Below are 23,432 nucleotides of genomic sequence, written 5' to 3'. Positions count from 1 at the left end.
GCTTGCTCAAGCAGATGGTAAAGGAGTAAAGATCAGATTTGTAAACTTGATCCAATCTGACTTAGCCGTTTTTAAATAATTGTTTTATGCTAGTGTGGGGGGGGGGGGGGGGGGAATTAGGCCAGTCATAGTTTTTTAAAATTCAATTTCAAGAGAAAAAAATTCAATGTAAACGTCTTGATAATGTAGAGTAGAGGTGGACTGAGTAGACTTAAAGATGTACTCCACCCCTGTACCACACATACAAGCATTCACACTCGTAAGTATCGGAATATGTATATTGTGTGTAGATGTATCCAGTTATTCTTTCAGATATTTTTCTTTCGGGGGGAGGGGGATGAGAGGCAGTTGAAACTTTCTGGGAGGAAAGGGGGGGGGGGGGAGGAGGAACACCCGAAAAGATACATGAAAGAAACTCTGGATGTATATGAGCGCGTAACTACCCTCTCAACTTAACATAAACAAACTAGTGTTATTGTTTACTGAGAATTTTTAAATTAATGAATACATATTTCATTTAATATGTAGGCCTATACATTTCCTTTAAGATTTCGGGGGGAGGGGAGAAGGGACTTTAAATATAGGAGACGAATTGCGAAAAATGGAAGGAATCAATTTATAAAAAACAACTTAAAAGTGCTATTACTTATATAAAATGCCTCTTGACCGCTAAGATATCTAAATAAAATTATTAAAATACAACAAAACTGGGCGAAAGCTAATGTATGATTGTAAGTTAATGTAAGTGGTAACTGTGTTTGAACTAGTTAGTGGAAATGTTGAGGGAGAGCAGCGATACTGATTCCTCTTTGATATTCCCTCTAGACCACGAGGGCCATATTATACTAGGTATTCAAAATGATATTTTTATAATGAAATTAAATAAAATTTAACACTTCCACCTGATAGAGACTGTTTTCATCAGAACAGAAACACCAAATTTATTGATGTATGTCCATTTTTAAAAAAGTTATGAATTTTTTAAAACTTAAAAAATGTGTTCGCTTTTTGAACAGTAAAGGGTCTATTTGAGACCCCTACTAACTTCTACAATAACTAAGTTAGAACTCTCAAATTTCTTGCACACACAGCCAGTAATACAAATAGCAAACCCAATTTTTTTCAAGGTAGTCAGACAGATATAAATAGAAAATTTATTCACATAAAAATGAGCCAAAGCACAATTTTACCGAAGTACGAAAAGGGAGACAAAAAGTTAATTTACAGTCATTTTTAAAAAATCATAGAAAATCAACTAATTAAGCCACATTAATAATATAAATGTTCTAAAAAAGGAAATTCAAACCATGTTAATATAAAATAAGCAGGTAAAGAATTAATAAAGAAAGTAATTAGCGAGACCAGATTCAGCAAGGTCAGTTTATAAAAATTAGAAATTTCATCCTTTTTCAAAAAATTATTAAAAAATATTTAAGTAAGGTATCTTAATAAATTTTACACCAACTTAAAGCACATGATGTTCTTAATATATAATAAACACAGAGACATAAAATAATCATTCTGCAAAACAATACAAGGCATCCTTCCTTAACGCCCAAAATCAAGAATTTTCATTACCTAACATCTTGCAAAAAGTGTTCTTACTTTTAAGAAAGTAATATAAATTGTGTAGGAAACATGTTAGCATTACTTTGTTATAAAAAACTAAATAACTATACTACTTCTTTACTTATATACTATAATAAGAAGAAATTCCATGCATTTTAAAAACTGACGAAGTAAGATAACTAATTAAACTGAAATTATTTTTAAATTACCCTAATAGAGTTGTGATGTTCATCTAGTTTTGTTACTCTGGTTCCTAATCATGACTTGTTTAGCATAAATTTACTTGTTACTAGTATATTTATTTCTTCTAGTTAGTTATTGATCAAAGTCAACTTCTGGAAATGTCTAGGTCCTAACTTATACAATTATCAGAAATCTTAGAGCAGGTTAAAAAAGACAGGTCAATATCCTGATTGGGAAATTTCTCTATGAGGTTGGGTAGCTTTGTAATTAATAGTCAATATCCTGGTTGAGTTTGTCTTCTTCAAGGTTACAGATCAAATTATGGAATCTAGTAAGGGATCCTTCCATTGGTCCAGAGTATAGAAAATGTCTGTGAATAAAAACAATTAATTAGCATTTCAAATATACTGACTTATGTAACAGGCCTGTATATCTTTATACCAACTTAAATATCAATCATGTAACATTACATCATCATAAATAATAAGCAAAGTGCATACAATACTAACATTTGACATATGGTTTCCTTCAAAAGTATTCAGGAGTCCTGTTGTTGCTTTCACAACAATACAAAATTTTTGGTAGGCCAATGAGTTTCCCCTTTCTTTCATGCTAATATCTTGCTCTGTAAATAGAATAATAATAATATTAAAAGTAAGGCTGCTCAATGCTTTTTAGATATTAAATGTAAGCACTATAGATAGTTATACTACTAGATCTAAATATTAACATGAAAGCAATAGTGAATCTAACTAATCTAAGTAGATCTAGACTAAATCTAGAAACAACTTTGGACTAAACTATTATGGAAGGGGGGCTACATTTTATTTTAAGTCGTCTTTACAATAAATCTAGAGATAAAAAATGTAAAAGATCGTAATATTCTAAAATTTAATGTAACTACTGCACATATATAGAAAAGTTAACTATGAAACTAGGAAAGACAAAAAGAAAACAATGCTACAATAAATTGAAAGTATGCTGTTAACCGCTGCGGTAATATAATAGTTGAACCCAACACTACGAGAAAGTAAAAAAAACATGGCGGACAATCGGCTTGAAATATCGACAAAATATTGATAGTTTAATCGGCCGATGTTATTAACTAACATAATTTACTAAAACAAATTAAATTCTATCATCCTTTTAAACATCTTTTTGATTTAATTGCGCATTCCTTTTTTATTTCAGTGACCATAAATTAAATACAACTGACTTTTAAAAAAGGCTAGATAATTTTTTGGAAAAAAAATTTTTAAGCGTGGAGCAATTACCGATAAGCGGACACTAATATTCAAATGTATTAAAGCAGCAGTTAATCATAAATAAATAGAATATAGCTAGTAATATAATATGCATTCAACTTACCTGCACGTGTTTTTAAATCCTCTGTAATCAACGAATAAACACAAAATCTTGCTCTGAACCGAGGTCGGGTGTTCCGGAATTCAACACAATCTTGACTCGAGCCGGCGAAATTTAGATGCGGGTCGTCGCGATTTGTATACATTGGTTTCATTTACTGCGGTCCGACCCCATACATGGAGTGTTCATTAAATCGTAACAGTTTTATGGCAAATTGGATGCCCTTTCGGAATATACAACTTTGGCGGCTGTAAAATTATTTTTTCATGGAAAAAAATCATTTAAAAATTTTAAATTGAACATTTTTAGCATTTAATTATATTATACAGCTGGCAAAGTTATACCATCTTACAGAGCTACCATTCTTCTTTCTAAATCAGTGGTTTCTAATTGCGTATGTATTATGGGGTCGGACCGCCGCGCGATGCCGCAACGCGACCAAAAAATTTTAAAACCGGCTTAAATTTTTCGGCTCATTTAGAATACCTAATTATACACAAGGGGCTATCTCTGACATTCTACCTCTGCTTGGATGAAATCTCTCATTCAAACGCGTGTGTTGAGTAAACTAGAGATAAATCACTGAAGATGACAATATAAAACGAAGTTTACGTACCTTTATACAATGAGCTCAATGTGTGAGTTACTGCCCTTGCCTTAAACACAGAGAAACAATGTAGCACAACAAACAAACCATACTTATGGGCGCACAATGCACATCGCACGTCAAGCAGTGCAATGAGTTATTAACAACGCAAATATTTTCAATATGTATTTCTCGTCCACACGCCAAGTGCTGTGGTAACAGATGTATTAATATCTGTATTGATTTCACCTCACTACAAACTTTTAATTTAAACACAACAGCGATCAAATTATGTGTTAAAACGCTGGTCTAGTGTGGATGACACTAGTGAATAGGTTAAAATTTTTGGAATAACCTAATAAAGACTTAGTACCAACACAAAATAAAACAACACTACTATAGACTAAACGAGCCCTAATGAACATCAAGCAGGAAGTCTTTACCTCCTGTCTCTTCCAGCTATCTCTTCAGGGGGGGGGGGGGGCTGAGCCCCTGCCCCCCAATAAATATAAAATTTATATAGAAAATATATACTTTTACCAGTGTCTCCCCCCCCCCCCCCTGCATGGAGATAAAAGTCTGAAAGAAACACTGTTTACCTCTGGGCTTAAACTTATATATCCTAATTCTGTGTCTTAAAAACACTGTATACTTATATATCCTAATTGTCTTAAAAACACTGTATGTATGTGGAGATGAGGGGGAGGCAGGACAGAAGACAGAAGACGATTGAAGTAAAAGTAATGTTTAAAAAGAGGGTTTTTTCCAAAATATATTTCATACTATAAATATTTATCACATAAACCATAGTAATAACTATACAAATAATACAGTCAATTACAATTTTTAAAAAAATCAACAAATGAACTGGTGTTTTCTTCCTGTACCTTTGATCAAGTTTGAAATAAGTGTCAACAATTAAGGTTATCATTGCTAACAAGGTCATCTTACCAAGTTTCTGTTGTTACAGCAATAGTTTCCCTAGGTCAGACCAGTGGTCATCTTGTGTTTATCTATAGGTCAGTGGTTGTAATCATGCTGACCTAGTCATTGACACAAGTGATGTGTCATGTGTCAGCAGTGTCAAGTAAGAAAACTACCTGAACACACCTGTAGACACTTCACAGCATAGGTTTAATGAAGACAAACTTGATCATTAGTGAGGCAATCAACATTAATTAACAGCATGTCATACTGAGCGTGATTAATAGATGGAGAGTTGTGACTTGAGTTATAGACAGACAGGAAAGCCAGATGAGTCATGTGTATCATTAAGTACACACTACACATCAAGCTTTAGCTCAAACTTGTCAACAAAAGCCACTGCACATAACAGTGGATGCACAAAGCTATTACATGACACACTACATAACACGTAATGACACACACAGTTATGGACATGATTCACTGTAAATCAATCAATGTTGGACATCTAAAAATAAATACTAGCAAAGGTAAGGGAAACAACCAGTAATCTAAATACCTTTAAATAATTTCCCCTTAGATATTCATTATTTAATACAGGAGTCATCCATGATCCACTTATTAAAGTTATTTACCAAATCAACCTAGTATCAACATTTTAGAAGGAACTAGCCTAAAATTGTAAACATATCCATTCCTCAGAAAACAAAATGCGCTCTCGATTTTTGTTATAATTTGATTCAAAACATTCCTTTGGGCATAACCTGAGTTAAATAATGGTAATGTACTTCACAATTAAATGTCTAATATAAAAATGACTTGTCTCCCCTATAATAGTTTTAAAATTGATCTGAAGCTAAGATTTTAAAACAAGCGTCATATCTGAAGCTTAGATTTTAAAATGCTTTCAAAACAAGCGTCATATTAGATTTTAAAAAAAAATAAGGCACGAATATAACATTCATTACAAATTCAAGTTCCTGAATTTATCAACAAGCTAAATTTCAACTTCTTTATGATCAGCTTCAATCATTTGGTACGCTTTCTGTTTTGCCTACTTGGTATTCCCTGATGATCTGTGCTTTGTGTAAAAAGTTTTTGTAGTTTCTGTGGCCCAGCTTGGTTTTGTTCCTGGTAAGTTTGTTGGTATAAAAGAACATTTTCCTTTTCTTGAAGTGCTTGAAGCTGAGATTTAAGCTCTGCTATTTCTTTATCATGGGTTTCTTTCATGTGCTGCATTTTCTGAAACAAATATTTTAGCAACACTGAAAAAAATGTATCAGTTTTATTTAGCTGAGTGTGTTTATGTAACACTATACTATAAGATACCATGTTTTCTGAAATATTATTATGCACCTTGAAAAAAATAAAACTGCAGTATCAGACTGCTTACCATCATGGTGAAATGGTTTTTAGTAACATTCATATGCCCTGATCATTTCTTCTCAGTAATTTTTGTTTAAATAGGCTTTAATATAATAACATTATCTATTATTTTAAACTGTGTGTAAAGACAAAATTGTTTGATATTTACATTTTTTTACAATAAGGTCGTACGCCATTAATGTAGCTAATAATTATGGTAAACTAAACATCTACTAAAAATGTATCTAATAATGGCCAAGTAGTAGAACAAAATAGTAATTACAACATGTATAGGGACTGTTATAAATTTATTATAAAAGAAATTATTATCTTACTTTTCTCATTACTTCCTGGTTCAACAGTTGATGTTGCTGCTGCATATAAATAGCTTTCTGTTGCTGAACCACTGCAAGCTTCCTCTCATACTGTGAAGTTATAAAAAAGATACTAACTTTCCAGTGAATGTAACTTAATGTAAGCATTCTATGATGACAAAGTGGGTTCATTACCTCTTTGCTTATTTAAAAAAATATACATCTTAGCTTTTTACCTCACTTGTAAGTCTACATAATTCTTTTTTCTTTTCACATTCTACTTTTTCCAGCTGGGACTTGAGAAATAAGTTTGTTTCTTCTTCATTCTTCAGCAGACTTTCAACTTTTTCAAGTTTTTGTTTATCTAAATGGTAAAACAAATGTTTACAGTGATTACAAAACAACATAATTAAAATGTTTAAAATTGGAAAAACTACAACAGGTTCTAGTTATAATGTGGTATGGGGTCTTGACATACACTCTGTCATAAGATGATTAAGAGCTTCATCTTTTTCTCTGGTGCTCTTCTCTTGCAACTCTTGAATGATTACTCTGTGTTGTAAAACTTCACTTTGCAATGCCTGCAATTACAACGTTTTGATGGTAATAAACTTAAAGTAAAGAAAACAATCCAAGCAAGGAGTGAAGAGCATTTTTTAATGATTTTTTAAATAAAATATAATATTAATCAATATATTTTTAATATGAATATCTATCCCAATATAAAACAAACAGTGGGCTGTATTTTATGTCTTACCTTTATTTAGTAAACAAAAACATAAAGTTTACCTGGTCTTTAGCAAGCAGCTGACATCTCAAATCTCTCAATTTCTCTAAAACAGTTGATTGATGTATTATGTTAAATTTCATCAATGTTAACAACTTTTTAATTTTAAAAACAATTAACCAAGTATATGAGTTTTTTCATGTAAGTCTAGAGACAACAAAAAGGCTAAGGTTTTGATAAGTTTAGTTAGGTTTTGGAGTTGGGTAGGGGAGATAATTAGAACATTACTTGGTTTCATGATTACTGATACAGATTCCAAGTAATTTTTACACTGTGCGTAATGGGAAAGTAACAAAATTATTTTAATGATCAAACACAAATAAAGTATTTTTTTTACAAAAAACATTATTAATATCATTATGGAAATAGAAGTTAAAATGACTACATACCTTCCAAGTTACAAAGAGACTCCATTTGGTTTTGACCTTCTTTAATTGTTTCTTGGAATATCTGGCATTCTGGGGAAAATAATTTTATTTAAATTTAGTAAAGAATTGAAAAAAAAATTTTTTTTACAATATTTAAAAAAAATTCTACACACAATGTACTAACCTGACTGTAATCTAGTGTTGGTCTTTTTGAGGATGTCTGATTCAGCCACTGCTTGTTTTAGTTTTGTTTGCAATTCTTCTGACTGGTTCAAAACATCTGTATAATTCTGTATAGTAGAATAATTATTCCCAGGACTCCTAACCTTATCAACAGGGTGTATTTATTATCTAAGGCCATTCCTGATTAATTCAGTAAAAATACTTATATGTTGGTTTTTTTAAACTCAATGAAAAAATTGTTAGACTAATATATTAATAGTATTAGTTAGTATTAGTTATTTTTCCCTACAGGGATATTGTTTTTTTTTTTTTAAATCATGTTTGAGCGTGAGTGTTTTTACTTAGATTTAATTTATTCGCTTACATTTAGATCTACTGGAACAAAATGAAATTTAAATAATTTATATAGAAAATATATACTTTTAACAGTGTCCCCCCCCCCCCCCCCCCCAAAATTTCAAGTGCCCCCCCCCCCCAGAGAAAAAATTCTGGAAGAAACACTGATTTCTATGTCTAATCTACAATGCACAATCCACTAGTTTAGAAACTTACCATTTAAATTTTAATAAATTTTTATTTTACCAGAAAAAAATTATATAATAAAATAATCTCCATCTATGTTACTACCTTTAAATCTTGATTAATTTTACTACACAATTTTATATAAATCTAGTAGTATGGGCCTTTTAATATAGGCTACTATATATAGTTAAATAGAATATAGATCTAGATATCTTATTATTTAGTAGATCTAGAATTCTAGAGGGATTATCCATAAATGAAGTGTTGTTTTTTTTTTTAGATTTTTATCTAACCCCCTGCCCCTTATCACAAATTCCTAACCCCTCCCCCTAGATGTATGACATCATTTAAGGACGACTGCAGAACTATTTTAATAATTAAAATATTGATTGATTTATTTTATTTGTGGACACTTAAAAAAAGATCTAATTCTGTTCTAGTGTAGTAGTAGTAGACTTTACACTAGATCTAAAGGTCATCAATAAACGATGTCACACTTTGAGAAATGACTTTTTTCCTCTCCCTCCCCCACCATTATTAGTAGCCAGACCTCTCCCCCCACCACCAAAAAATGACGTCATAACTCAGTTTATAACCCTCTCAAAATTTTAAGTTGTGGCTTTTCAAAACATCAATTTCTTTCTAAAACAGTAGATCTAGATGTGATGTTGATCTCTCTCTATATATATAATCTTTAAACTTTAATCTACATTTAGATCTATTTAATAATTTATAAATTACCTTATTTTTAAACAAACTAATTAATAATATATAATATGAATACATAATTAATAATTAATAGCTAAAATTCAGTTTCTAAAATTTTTTTGCAAAAGTAATTTAAGTATGCTGTCACACTTTATCATTTTTATTTGTCATTCGAATTTGTTAAGCTTGCTTATTTTAAATTTTTATTTCTAGATTCTATATCTAGATCTATAATTAATATTTATTGGTTTATAATTTAGGCCTAATTATTATCTATTTAGTATTGCCACATTGCGTTTGTTTCATTTCCAGTCCGACTTACTTTGCACCAGTTGTCAAATGTTTTGACAATATCTTTTTCAGATTCATCTAGCTCCATGAGAATAATGTTTTATAATATTATTAGATTCTACTTAACAAGTAGATCTAGATATCTAGATCTAAATGAATATAAGCGATTTTCAGAAGTTATGTGTAAGATTTAATTTAGTTTAGTAGTTTAGAATATTTTGATCTCCCTAACTTTGGACTAGCAGAGGAAAAAACTTAACCTAAACAATAAAAAGTTGGATCGGACATGCTACAAATAAAATAACAAAGAACATTAAAAAATGGTAAACTCCCCTGAAAGTAAAAGACTGGTGTTGGTGCACATAATTTTAATAGATCTAATATTTCAGACATTGGAATGCAGTTTCACCATATCTTTTTTGATATTTTATTTTTAGATCAGCAATAACTATAAACTTTCCTCATTTTTCTTATCAACTGAAATTGATAAGAGTTATTATTGGGTATTTTGGAGCCCGTTTGTCAATGACACTCAAAAAGGGGGGGGGGGGGGAGATTTACATGTAAATCCAAATGAACAATAACATTGATTAATAAATGCTTACATAATTTCAACATAGCTCAGTTGACATTTGAAAAATAATAAATAGCGGTTTCAAAAGGCAAGAATCGTGTATAAATGATGTCACTCAAGAGGGAAGGGCTCGGAATTTTGGGATGAGGTGTGTGTGTGGGGGGGGGGGGGGGGTCAGAAGGAGTGACGACGCGTTTTCAAAAATACTGTTTTTGTAAATTATAATAGAAACTGATTGATACACTCAAGAAATCATTGTTTAAACAATTTACAATGAAAACCTGCAGTTTTGACGAGGATTGTAAGCTGAGGTGGGATGTCATTTTCATGCTTTTTTTCTCTTCCATGTATTCAATTATTTTTTCATTCTTAGTTTGTGTGACTGGTCTTATTGTTTTATGTAGGCTATTGTTTGTTTTGTGTTCCTGGCCTTCTACCTATGTTCTTGTTTTTAATATTTTGTGGCTGTTGTAGTATGCTTTGTTGGCCGAACATATTCTTTCTTTGGGTTCAATTAGTAGCTCACGCTTTCATCCAAGATAGTTAAATTGATTTCCTTTTTCAAATTTCAAAATTTTGATTCTAATTCTAAAAGCATTTTTATTGTACCATTTAGGCCTACAACTACACACACGAATATAATATATAACACACGAAACAAATATGCAAACACGAGCATTTCTAAACAACACATAATACAATATGAAAAGCTCTATTGTTTTAAAAATGTTTAATCGAGAATTACGATATAAATAAATTAATAAGTCATATTATAACTATAAAAACATCATTTAATGCAAGGAACAATATAGTCATCGTATTAAAAGTAAATATTTGAGATTTTTGAAAGCATGGGCAGGATGAAAGTGTCCGTCTAAACCAGAGGCAGTGTTGTGTGGTAAGCTCAGCAGTCAGTTTCCACCTCGGTCTTCAAGGGGTCAAGTTATTTTGTGACCTAATCAGGGTTTCTTTCATGCAATTCTTGTGGATGGACATGCACCGGAGCACGTCCATCACCCCCATACACAAATAGGAAATAAACTAAATTATAACCCCCCCCCCCTCATCCAATACCATTCGAGCAAAATATCTGAAAGAAACCCTGGATCTCTTTATTCTTTAAGCAGTGCTTACAAACGTGTTGGTCTCAGTAGTAATCGTCTATATGATGCAGTGGCCGTCAGAAATACGAACCCCTATCCCCCATATAGTGTCAACATGTGCTTGGGTACGTATATAACAATAACACGTTTTTAAAATAAACTAGATAAATCAATAAATTATCAGCAGATCGATTCTTCGTTTTGTTCTCACTCCCTGACAGTTTGTGCTCCAGTGAAAACCACGAGGTGGGGGACACCTAGCAATGATAGCAGCTGAACGGTTGTCCTGAGGTGAAATCCTGATTGTATTGCGCCTAGTTAGATTGCATTATGAGCAGTGTTTCTTTCAGACTTTTTTTTCTCATGGGGGAGATGGGGGCGCACACAGGTTGTCACAGGTTGAAGTATATATCTTCTATACAAATTCTATTTCGTTCGGGGGAGGGGGGTAGAAATTCTTGGGGGGGGGGGGGGGGTTGGGGGTGAAGAGATGTCTGAAAGAAACTCTGATTATGATGTAGACTGTTTTAACGACACCTTTCTGATACAATAATTTTGGGGGAAACAAAAGAATCGCCGACAGAACCCTAGCTACGACACTATCGTGGTTTCGCCTGTGTAAACAACATTATGTTATGAATACTTTGTGAATCCTGTGGTGCGTGACCCCTTCAGTGGCTTAAATATCTGTTGTACTGCCCAGTGTAAACAACGTGTCTTTAGAGTTTGGTCACTTTTCTGTCTCTAGTTGTAGATTCAATACGTTTGGGCTAATGCGCGTGTTTGAAAAATTCAGATCTCGTTTTGAGCAAAAGACAAGTGACGTAAATCCAACTTCCGTCATGTTGGTCGCTGGAGCGAAAGAAAAATGGCTGCACCAGAAAACAAGACCAAGCTGTTACCTAAAATGTGAGATTAAGAAAACAAAACAACATTATTTTATATTTATAAATTATATAGATAGCCCATTTCCTAAAATGTATTCTTCCCCATAAAGCGAGAAACAAAGTTCAATGCACCCCTATCCTCGAAAAGATGCACGATGGAAACTGTTCATGGCTAACATTAAAAGAGTTAACGATTACAATTGTTAAAAGTAAATAACGTTTTTCATTTTGTATAGATCTAGTTTTCCCCAAGCAGGGCTTGATTCAAAAGTGCCTAAAGTAAATCTATTTCGATTAACATTTTATACAAGACTTTACATTCTCATTGGTTTTGATTGGTATGGAAGCTGTTTACAAGTATTTTGTCATGAGTCTAGCTAAATTGTTTAGAATAATTTTTCTAGTCGAGCTACTTGCCTGAGGCCAGGGATGTAAGAACCAAATGGCTGTGCCCGCAGTAGGACAATGGATCTGGGGGTAAATTATGGATTAGTTTTAGTTGATTAATTTTCAATCTATCAGAAAACGTTTCCGTTCAGATTTCGATCAAATCAGTCATAAAATCAATAAGCAATCATAAAATCAAAATGAACTGCATTGTTAGTTTCTATGTAATAACAGAAAGAAAGAAAAAGAATAAATAAAGTATATCATTGTAACGTGACTGTTTTGGTCAAGGGAGTGGGCAATCGCTGTGTATGTCCATTGGAGACAAGTAACATAAACAATACCAATAATGCCAGAAGTACCCTTAGAGGTTTATTTTAAAGTTTTGTTGGGGGTAGCATGCAGTGTTTCTTCCAGACATTTTTCTGGGCGGTAGACTCTTCGGGGGGGGGGGGGGGGGGTCGGAGCACCCCAAAGAGATGCCTGGAAGAAACACTGGTGGCATGTGATAGGATTGTGTCACAAAATACCCAGTAGCTTTTATTGCCCCTGATTTTACATAGCAGGCAGAGTTTCTTCCAGGCATCTGTTCAGGGGGGCGAAGCCCCCCCCCCCCCCCCCCCCGAACGAAATGAAATTTATATAATTTATATAGAAAATATATACTTTTAACAGTGTCCGCCCCCCACCCAGAAGAAAGTCTACCGCCCTCCCCCCTCCCCCTCCCCCCCCCCCCCCCCGAAAATTTCAAGTCTGGAAGAAACACTGATAGCAGGTAGAATCGGGTCGGTCGGGAATTGAACTCGAGACTTTCAGCTTACCAAACTCTGCTCTACCGATTGACCGCACCGCGTTATAGCGGGCAAAACGCCATGTAGGTCTTGAAATATGAACTTTATCTAATTAAACTAATAATTATCTCTAAAACAGTTTCTTAATGTTAAGCATAACTAATAAGTTACAGAAGTTAAACACTTACATGCGATTACATATCCCAAGATCATCGCACATAATGTAAACACGACATGGACACAAATCTCATTGACTGTCCAGTTGACGCCGTCCATCAGCGAGACTACCTTCTGGAACCTTCTGGCAGCGTCCGGCCTACCCCCCGCCTCGTGTCGCTTGTCTTCTGCCATCGGGAGACACGTCTCTTCACACAATGCCGTTTTATTATTGTAACTGTCACGTGATGTTGTGGTCACGTGAGTTGGACATTGATGGGATGATAAGTTCATCTGAAGGAAGTAGCCAGCGATGAAAACGAGGCTATGGTGAAGAGGGTCGGTTTTTAGAGGGAGCAACGTCAACAGCACACCGCTAACACCTGTTGTGGAATGAAATGCTTAGGTCATACAACAAAAACTACTCATGTGTAAAAAGTATAGGCCCATAAAAGCATTCAAAATTATTTTGCCATCTATGTATACCTAAAGTAGTTTATATTTCATACTTCAAAACATGCACTACAATTAGTATAACGACGCCCAGGGGTAGCTCTTAATTTCATGTGTGTGTGCGCATGAAAAATAGCACCCTGATCGTTAGACCACTAGCTAATACTATTCTGGTTAGACTAAGAGCGGAAAGGGGATTGAAAGGGGTGGGGGAGAGGTGTAACAAGATGGGTGGGTTCTCAGAAAACAATAGAATATGCTCAGTGGAGTTGGGAGTAGTCTATAAACGACAGTACACTCCTTGAGGAGGGAGGGGGTCAGACTTCCGAGCTTTTTTTAATCACCTGTTACGAAGTGAACTGTGTGTTTGTGCAAAAGATAGGGAGGGGGGGGGGGAGAAAGTCTTACGACACACTTTTGCATTTGAAATTTAGCTTTTTCGCGTTTTTATAATTATTTTCGTATTTTTTCTAAATTAAATATATATCAAAATACTCAATGATTGCCTAATTCAGTAAAATTGTTTTTAAAAAAAAACCCATTAATTTTCAAGGCGGGGGGTGGGGGCTGAAGTGTGACGTCATTTTAGGTGGCGAATCTCGATTTATGTGTGAGGTTCGGCGGGGGGAGGGGGGGTATTTTTAAAAAATCGTGACGTCGTTCAACCACCCGAGGATGTTTAGAAGAGAGTAGCGTGTAAACAGAAGCTCCAACTCCAAAGGGAAATTGTAATGCACATTTGCTTCATGGACAAGTGATCGATTCTCAATGGAAAATTCACCTTCGCTTTTTCGTGAATGAATTAAGAATGTGTGGGGTGGGGGGGGGGGGGGGGGGAGGGCAGTGCCACTGGCTGTGTATAAAATGTCACATAGCACTTTAGGAAAGAGGTGGGGGGGGGGGGGGAGTCGACCTCAACAAAAACATCTGCATCATTTATGAGAGCGACCTATGCAAGACAACGATCTCACGTTTTATTGAACGATTACATTATTGATGCAAGAAAGATCCCATCTATTGTGGTTTTAAAAGTGCCGAATGGCCGCCGGGTTCCATTCAATATTAAACGTACCTTACCAATATGTTAAAGTCTAGCTATAGTCACCTTTGTGCTATTAGATTTTTACCAATTCAGGTGAGCAACATTTGCGCATGCCCCACTTCGCATGGTCAATAGAAAACTAAGCGAAAGTTTTAACATTATAAAATATGGCGTCTAAATTTTTTGTATCAATATCGTGAAAACGTGACAAAATAAGTAGACCTATTTATATGTTTACTGTGGTAATCACGGGATTAGGAACTAAAGTATATCTTGACTAATTCAATAAATACAGGAGTGGTAGTTAATTATTTTATTTTAAAAAATGAAGAAACACGTACCCATAAGTCCCAACGGGATGAAGTGTGTGGAAGATGGCGTGTTGACGCAGCAATCAGTTCTATTTTTAATGGCACGCGATTGAAGGATTCGGTAGCCGAGGTTCAGCAAGGAGAGTACACACAAGGTAATCAGAACTGGTAGGTCAAGCTTGGTCTCTCTCATCAGCGCTAGGTCGGTCCCTGTGGGGGATGGGGACAGCTGGTCAAGCTCAACACACGCCTCACAACAATATCGTGTTGCTATAGCATCATCGACGCCAACATCATCTGACCCAAAACATTATCTGACTACAAACATCATCTGACCCCCAACAGCATCTGACCCCAACATCATCTGACCCCAACATCATCTGACCCCAACATCATCTGACCCAAACATCATCTGACCCAAACATCATCTGACCCCAACATCATCTGACCCCAACATCATCTGACCCAAACATCATCTGACCCCCAACAGCATCTGACCCAAACATCATCTGACCCCAACATCATCTGACCCCAACATCATCTGACCCCAACATCATCTGACCCCCAACAGCATCTGACCCAAACATCATCTGACCCCCAACAGCATCTGACCCAAACATCATCTGACCCCAACATCATCTGACCCAAACATCATCTGACCCCAACATCATCTGACCCCAACATCATCTGACCCAAACATCATCTGACCCCAACATCATCTGACCCCAACATCATCTGACCCAAACATCAACTGACCCAAACATGATATATATTGGCCATAAGATATTTTGGCCATAAGATATTTGTCCATAAGATACTTGGCCAAACTACATCTAGCCATACTGTAGCTGGCCATAAGATACCTGGCCATACTACATCTAGCCATACTGTAGCTGGCCATAAGATACCTGGCCATACTACATCTAGCCATACTGTAACTGGCCATAGCTGACCCCAGCTCACCTGTTGCCCAGACCAACATAACACCGACCCTGTGAGTAAAATCTTGGCGCAATAGCTCACGTTTGGAGAGCGCTATTTTTCTGACGTCACAGCTCACATTAACTTCTGCCATAAAGTGCTGCGTTACATCTTTGTTGTCTGTATAAAGTTAATGAATTTATTTTTTGAGTGGTGGAGGAAAAATACATTTAAAAGAAATAACCAACTTCTTTACAGGATTCTCAAGCCTATGATGGAGAAAAAGAAAAAGTAAAAAGAAAAAGTAAGAAGAAAAAGTAAAAAGAAAAAGTAAAAAGAAAAAGTTAAAAAAATAAATAAATTCAACAGCAAGAATAATTATGTGATGTGTTTAAACGTGTTTTAAGTTGAACTTTAAATACACTAATTCGCACAAAGCAGAAGTTCAATGTTTCGTGGGGCTTTGGCCTACCTGGTGTGTTGTGATTGTTTCTCCTGTCATTGAGAATGAGAAATATGGCCGGGCCAACGCACACTAAGATGGCCAACCCTGCTGTGGCCAGGTAGACGTAGCAAGGGGCCAGCTTGACAAAAGCCGTCTCGATCAGCCCCTGGGTGGTTGACATGACCAGGGCACAGGCGGTCAGTAGCACAGCGGGCACCAGGAGGCTGCATCTGTCAGTGACAGGTCAGTTGAGGTCAGTCATGTGTCACACACGTACATACACACATACATTGGCAGGTCAGTCTCGTCATGTGTCACACACGTACACATAAACATACACATACATTGACAGGTCAGTCTCGTCATGTGTCACACACGTACACATAAACACGCACATACAATGGCAGGTCAGTCTCATCATGGCAGTCATGTGTCACACACGTACATACACACATACATTGACAGGTCAGTCTCACACACGGACACATAAACACACACACATACATTGGCAGGTCAGTCTCACACACGTACACATAAACACACATACATCGACAGGTCAGTCTCACACACGTACACATAAACACACACATACATCTACAGTCATTTACTAACATAATATAGTGAGAAGCAGGCTGATGTCGGAGCTAATGGGGCCACAAGACGCATACCATGTTGACACACAATACTTTGCTGAAGAAAATATCCATTAACATTAAAATTAAGGACGAAAAAGAAATGTTAGCACACTGCCACACGCCTTATGTCAACTAATCATGCGACATAAAGGCTTTATTATTCAGCTGGATTTCCAACTAATAGATATGACATTCGGTATATAAGATCATCTCATAACGACCCGCGACAAATAGACCCCTCATCAATAGGACCCTTAACAAGAGCTCCTGGTCTAAAACTATACAGTGCAATATATTGAGCTCAGCTGTCGTTGTTTATTAAGCTCGGGCTGTAGATTAAGCTCCGACAGAACAGCAGGCCCTCTCTGTTACATGAGCTTACAGCTTGCAAGAATCAAGTCAACCACAACTCTAGTAGCAAACCGTGAAAAGACATACGAAAAGTACATTGGAGATTTGTAATTCAGGTGAGATATTAGACCGTCTAAACGTCGTCGTCTCCACTCCCCCCTCCCACCCCCCCAATTTAAGTGGTCGATGGCGCTGTAGTTCCGCGCTAAACACCCCAGGGTGCTGAGTTGACATAACCTATTGAGATCTGACACTAACGTGACACTGGTTGCTACTGCTGTCTGTCGCTATGAACATGAACATACAAAAGACCTCAGGTCAGTCGAGCGTAGTAAAGGTCAATGGTACAGGTCACGGGTCACATGGTACCATTCTAACGCCGCAACTACAGCAGCGATTGAATACACACTTAGCGGGTCAAGATTGATTTAAAAGATTTAATTGAGTCCCTGTTTACAGCGGGACTTAATTACACGTGCCGCGACTGTTCAAGTAACGACAACAAAATTGCTAAACACGAAGGTACGATAACAGGAGCCACACAAAGACAGCACAGGTACACGCTCGAGTACAACTCCCACCCCACCCACTAACAACACCTTCCTATCCACCTTATCAGGATAAAGAAACAAGAATGTGACATGTTAGTTATTGCATTGTGGTGTGTGCTTTTGATACAACCGTTAGTTTAATGCGAATCTTAATACATTGATATTATTGTTTTACGTACAAAACCCGAGATGGTTTGAATTTTAGCGATAGCTTCTATCTTTTACTTACTGTATAAATTAGGTAAACCATTAAATTATACTCAAATTATCGATTTTTAATCGATCAAAAGTTGAAAGAAACCTACGTATAGGATCTAACACTTATGTATGAAACTTTCTCTAACAAACTGTAGTGTAACTTACTCAAATTATCATTTTCACATACACAGACACACATACAATTAATTATAAGATAGTAAAAAATTTATGTTTGCTTTTTTTAAACACAGCCAGCTGTAAAAATCACGATTTGGCAGTCTCAATTTAAATTGTTGGCCTAATTACTATACCTCCCCCCCCCCTGCGCCCAATAATCCTCTATTCGAGAACATAAAAAGGCTAGTTGTTGTCCCGTATAGAGCAGTTTTATGGGGGGGGGGGGAATCTTTTGCGATTTGTTGTGTTTTTAATCCACATCACACATGGTGTACTTAACTGATTTAGCAAACAAACCAGGCTCTTGAAACTGTATGTAGAGTGGGGGCGGGTTGTGTGTGTGCGGGGGGGGGGGGGGGAATGTATGTGTGTATGTCTAGGGTGTGTGTAGGGCGGTGTGATCTTACCTGTAGAACACGTCACCCAGGGCGTGTACACTCGCTTGGAACAACATGGAGACGCCCGCCCCTGCCAGAAGTAAACAGACAAGGTACAAACAATACTTCCTTTACTTCAAACAATCAGCACAGTCTTTCATTATATCCGTTTTTTATTCAAGCACACCACTTATTTTATAATTACAATAATTATCCAATTACTTAATTAATTACATAAATGCTGAAAATATTAATTACCCACCACCCCAAGGTTTTCAAACACTACTTCACCTGTCCCATTAAACCATGAGGCACACCACCGTTGTGTTACCATACACAACAGTTTCTTTTTCCCAACTCAATACGAAATAGATATAAATATTTCTTGGTCGCTGCTTGTGGGATTGCAGCTCTATGTTAGTTAAGTTTACAATTTTTAATGTGTTGAGTGGCGTATCATTGAATGCTTTCATCTCTCCTCTATAACTTGGGTTTTTAAAAAAATGATCTGAGGAATGATTAGGTAAAAGACACCAGCGCCACCTACCGTAGAGAAGTCCAAACAACACGACTGAGGTCATGGGTGTGCTGACCAGAGACGGGACAAACAGTCCTGTAACCATGACAACGGCTCCGGAGATCAGGATGTTGCCGTGTCCAAATTTTAGGACAAGGTAAACACAGGTGGGGGCTGGAACAAAGAAAGTTTTTCTGAAGGTGTGGGTGGTTCGTAGCTAGACTTTCACATAGTTCGTAACTAGACTTTCACAGTTTGTACCTAGACCTTCACATTTGTAACTAGACTTTCACATTTGTAACTAGACTTTTACATTTGTAACTAGACTTTCACATAGTTTGTAACTAGACTTTTACATAGTTTGTAGACTTTCACATTGTTTGTAACTAGACTTTCACATAGTTTGTCCCTAGACTTTTACATTGTTTTTAAATAGACTAGAGGCGTAGCGACCCTTCCGGCGCCCGGGGACAAACTTTTAATTTGGCGCCCCCCCCCCCCTCCCATATATTTTTATATCTATAATGCAAAACTGCAGCTAAAATGAGCTTTTAATTTTTTTTTCAAACCCATTTTGGTGCCCCCTAGGGTGGCACACGGGGACATATGTAACCCCCCCCCCCCCAATCGCTATGCCTCTGAAATAGACATTCTTATAGTTTGTACATAGACTTTCTCATACTTTGCAACAAGAATTGCAAGCAACTACAAAATAAACACAGGTACTTTGCACCTTGTTTCACGTAGTTTGAAACTAGACTTTCACATTACAAACACCTCCTATCCCATCCCCTCTCTTCAATAGGCGAGTTACAAAATAAACACCCGTATTTTGCAACTAGTTTCACGTAGTTTGAAACTAGACTTTCACATTACAAACACCTCCTATCCCCTCCCCCTCCCCTCACGAGGCGAGTGACGTTATTTATGAACACTTACCCTAACATAATGATCAGCCATAAGCACACAACAGTTATCAAATAGGCGCAGCTATAAAAGGGAAGTTCTAGCAACCGAAACATTTTACAACTCCGTGGGGTTTAAATTTTTTTTTTTAGAAAAGTCCTAAATGTTGACCTACCAATCTCAGTGTGTGTGTGTGTGTGTGTGGAGGGGGGGGGGGGGGGTCGATTGACTTTCTCGCACGTTTCAGACAAGTGCAGTGCTTCTTTCAGGCATTTCTTCGGAGGAGGGGAGGAGGGGAGGGGGGGGGGGGGCATCCCTAAGCTCGCCCCCCCCCCGCCCCCAATGAAATATATTATTTACATAGGAAATAAACCTTAACCACTGAGTCCGTATCTCCCCCCCCCCTTCGGAAATTTAAGTCTCCCCTCCCCTCAAAGTTTCAAGTACTCTACCTCCTTACCCTCCCTCCTTACCCCCCCCCCCCCCCCCCATGGAACAAATGTCTGTTGAAGGAGACAGTGTTCAAGTGAGATGATAAGGTCTGTTGAAGTGGCTTTGAATAATGCAGTCGACCTAGGACGACGGCGCTAGTTGACGCGGTAAAACATATATTTGAGAATACATCTAGTACATTTTACTAGTAGTGCATTTATTCAACAACTAGAAGTTTAGCGGACCCGGACAAATATACACGGCTTTTTCTATAAATAAACGCGTAAATTTCCAGTTCAAATAGAAATCTGTGTATAAGCAATTAGAATAGATGAAATCGACAAACAGTACAAGCAAACGCATTTTTTCTGTTTCGACTGTTGAAAGTCAACCCAATTTTTACAAGCTTTTATTTAACTTGCTTCCGCTGTCTCTCTTTCTATCTATCTCTCTGTCGTCATGGATCAAAACTGCCGAGCGAAATTTCGTTCATTTCTAACTGACCGATTCGTTTCAAACTGTCTTTCTAACCGACTTTCGATCTATGACGAACGACATATAGAAAGACAGACAGACAGAGGAAACAAGTTAAGTAAAAATAAAAACCTGTAAAAACATTTTTAATGACGAGCTTTTATATAATTATCCACTAAAAAGGAGAAAGTAAATTATTTTTCTTTAATTAACAACCATTTAAATAACAAAAAATAAAAGCGCGGGTCGCTACATTATGTATTGTATACTTTTACTCTTATATATATATATATATATATATATATATATATATATATATATATATATATATATATATGACATACATATATGTAGATGTTGTAACGATTTTGAAAGTGTAAAATTGCGGTTTTAAAAATGAAAGCATTGATATTGAAAGCGACACCGACAGTTGTTATTTCCGAACCATCCCTCCCCCAACACCACTCTGAAAACACCACTGTTCTTATCTTTTTCTCCCTCGCAGGTTATCGAGCTTTTACTGCATTGAACTTTAATCTAACGTTTTGTTTGTTGCTTTTGTTTGACTTGAAGTTTGAAACTAGAACCTGATATACTGGACGGGTCTCTGGTGATTAACTACACAGATACGGTGGCGGGCTGTTCACACGGCTGGTTTATGAAAGCAACTGACATGTATATAGTTTGGGTCGACAATATTCTGTGCAGCCCCCCCCCCCCTGTTATAACTGAGTCCAACCCCCCTCGTTCCATCGCTAGTTGGTATCTACCCCACCCCCTTCCTGTCCCACACCTGAACTGGGACAGCGTGTACTGCCCCTCCCCACCCCTCCCACACCTGAACTGGGACACAATGCATCCCTGCCCCCCCCCCCCCCCCCCCCGTAGCTATGTGCAGGTTAGGGCGTCCGCCCCTCTCCCTCGCTGGACTACCAGGGTCATGCAGGGGTTAAGGAACCCAGGGTGAAGCTTGGGCCAGAAAGATAGGACAGTTGAACGTTAGGCTTGCTAGGATGTAGTCGTGTTTTTGTGTTTTGTAGTGAGTGATAGGGCTGGCCCCTAAGGCCGGCCGCTATTAATGAACTAGTTCTGCTTTCTTAGACCATAGTAGGACTACCATATAGAGTGTAGTTTGATTATCTATTTAATTAAAGTTGTTCAGCTGAAATTGTGTTGGTGTCTTCTTCAACAATCAAGTAATCTACAGTGTCTAATTCACCACACAACTGTTAAACCTCTCACTACAGTCATCACCACCATCAAAACAAAGCACACAGATGACTTCATAACACCCCCCCCCCCCAAGCAACCCCACCCCACAGCATTACCCCGTGTATAACGACGCTAACCACGGGTAGTATCTGAGATACGTTATCTGATCAATTTTTTCCCCTAACGTTATCGATGTTAGGGTTAGTTCTCTAAATAGGCTTAGGAATAGTGTAAGGCGTTTTAAGTTTCAAGTATGTGTGTAGGGCGGGGGTGCTGATAAGGGTCGTCCATATATGACGTAACACACCTAAAGGGGTGGTGAGGTTCCAAGTTTTGGAACGCGGGGTGAAAGGGGAGGGGTGAAAGGGGAGTGGTGAAGAGTGAAAGAGATGGAGTGAAAGGGTAACGATTAAAGGGTAAAGGTGAAATGGGTGAAAGGCGCCGACCTTAGGGGGGGGGCCAAATTGAAAGTTTGAGGGGGGGGGGTGCAAATGAAAAGTTCGAGGGGGGGGTGTAAACCGGGCGCCGGGAAGGGTCGCTACGCCTCTGGTGAACGGGGAGGGTTTAAGATGAAGGGGAGTCCTGAAGGAGGAGAGGAAGTACTTAAGAGGGGAAGGGGTGCTGAAGGGGGGGGGGTACTACGACTAAGGTCTCCAACTCACCAGACAGTGCCAGAGAAAACAACAGAGCTCCTGCAGGGTCCCGCAGGTCCTCGTGGTGCCCATGCGAGGCCACGTCCAGCAAGGTTCTGGAGGAAAACATCAACATCAGCGTCCCCAGCAGAGCGGGCACAGCCACAAGTCTCCAATACTCCATGGTACCTGGCTGTCACACTGTGTGCTTTATCTGAACTTTGACCTCAATGCTACAACACGCGTGTCAACAACCGCTCAGTCTATACGGCACTGATGTGTTAACCCAACGTTATCTAGAGAAATTACATTTTAAATGTAAATTTACTTATAGGAAGTTTGAAAATATACTTTTAACATGATACTCTTATTACTAATTAATGCAAATTAAATCATAATGTTAATGTAAGTCGATAAACAAAATGGAACGTGATATGAAAGTATACCCTAACTATCCACTATCCACATCATAGAAAAATAGTGTTTACTTACACTATACAAGCTTACCGAGTATTTCTACCCAGTGTGGCAAATGAGCAATCCCACAAATGTAACATCGCTGTCTCGCGTAGCCTCTATTTCGCAAATACCGCGTACAGCGCCGCCACGGGAAAACGAAGCGCGACTCGCAATGCAGTAGAGGCCACTATTTAGTAGGCCCTATTGCAGCCTGAATCGAGTTACCCACTTAGCGTGAACGGGGGATTCATTTAGACTAGTCACTATAGAAGGGCT

General features: G+C 37.3%; 2 protein-coding genes across 2 annotated transcripts; both read right to left on the bottom strand.

The window, feature by feature from the left end:
* Positions 1-5,578: 5,578 nt before the first annotated feature.
* Positions 5,579-9,378, bottom strand: LOC131936397 (coiled-coil domain-containing protein 152-like). The gene is made up of 8 exons (XM_059293362.1): positions 9,197-9,378; positions 7,646-7,751; positions 7,483-7,551; positions 7,096-7,139; positions 6,785-6,887; positions 6,543-6,670; positions 6,328-6,417; positions 5,579-5,869 (listed from the first exon to the last, which is right to left on the bottom strand). Exons 1-8 carry the CDS (start codon positions 9,251-9,253, stop codon positions 5,657-5,659), a joined length of 810 nt encoding a protein of 269 aa, XP_059149345.1. The 5' UTR covers positions 9,254-9,378; the 3' UTR covers positions 5,579-5,656.
* A 1,986-nt stretch (positions 9,379-11,364) lies between these two features.
* Positions 11,365-23,293, bottom strand: LOC131936474 (uncharacterized). Its single transcript, XM_059293489.1, has 10 exons — positions 23,190-23,293; positions 22,728-22,993; positions 19,072-19,215; positions 18,555-18,615; positions 16,263-16,465; positions 15,833-15,970; positions 14,900-15,079; positions 13,096-13,446; positions 12,147-12,200; positions 11,365-11,744 (listed from the first exon to the last, which is right to left on the bottom strand). Exons 2-10 carry the CDS (start codon positions 22,879-22,881, stop codon positions 11,683-11,685), a joined length of 1,347 nt encoding a protein of 448 aa, XP_059149472.1. The 5' UTR covers positions 22,882-22,993; positions 23,190-23,293; the 3' UTR covers positions 11,365-11,682.
* Positions 23,294-23,432: the final 139 nt, after the last annotated feature.

Source organism: Physella acuta, unplaced genomic scaffold (assembly GCF_028476545.2).
Source record: "Physella acuta isolate Inbredline_101_S28 unplaced genomic scaffold, ASM2847654v3 ptg000178l, whole genome shotgun sequence".
Classification (NCBI taxonomy): domain Eukaryota; kingdom Metazoa; phylum Mollusca; class Gastropoda; family Physidae; genus Physella; species Physella acuta.
The sequence above is the reverse complement of the archived record's forward strand: the minus strand, read 5'-3'. Positions and strand labels throughout refer to the sequence as shown.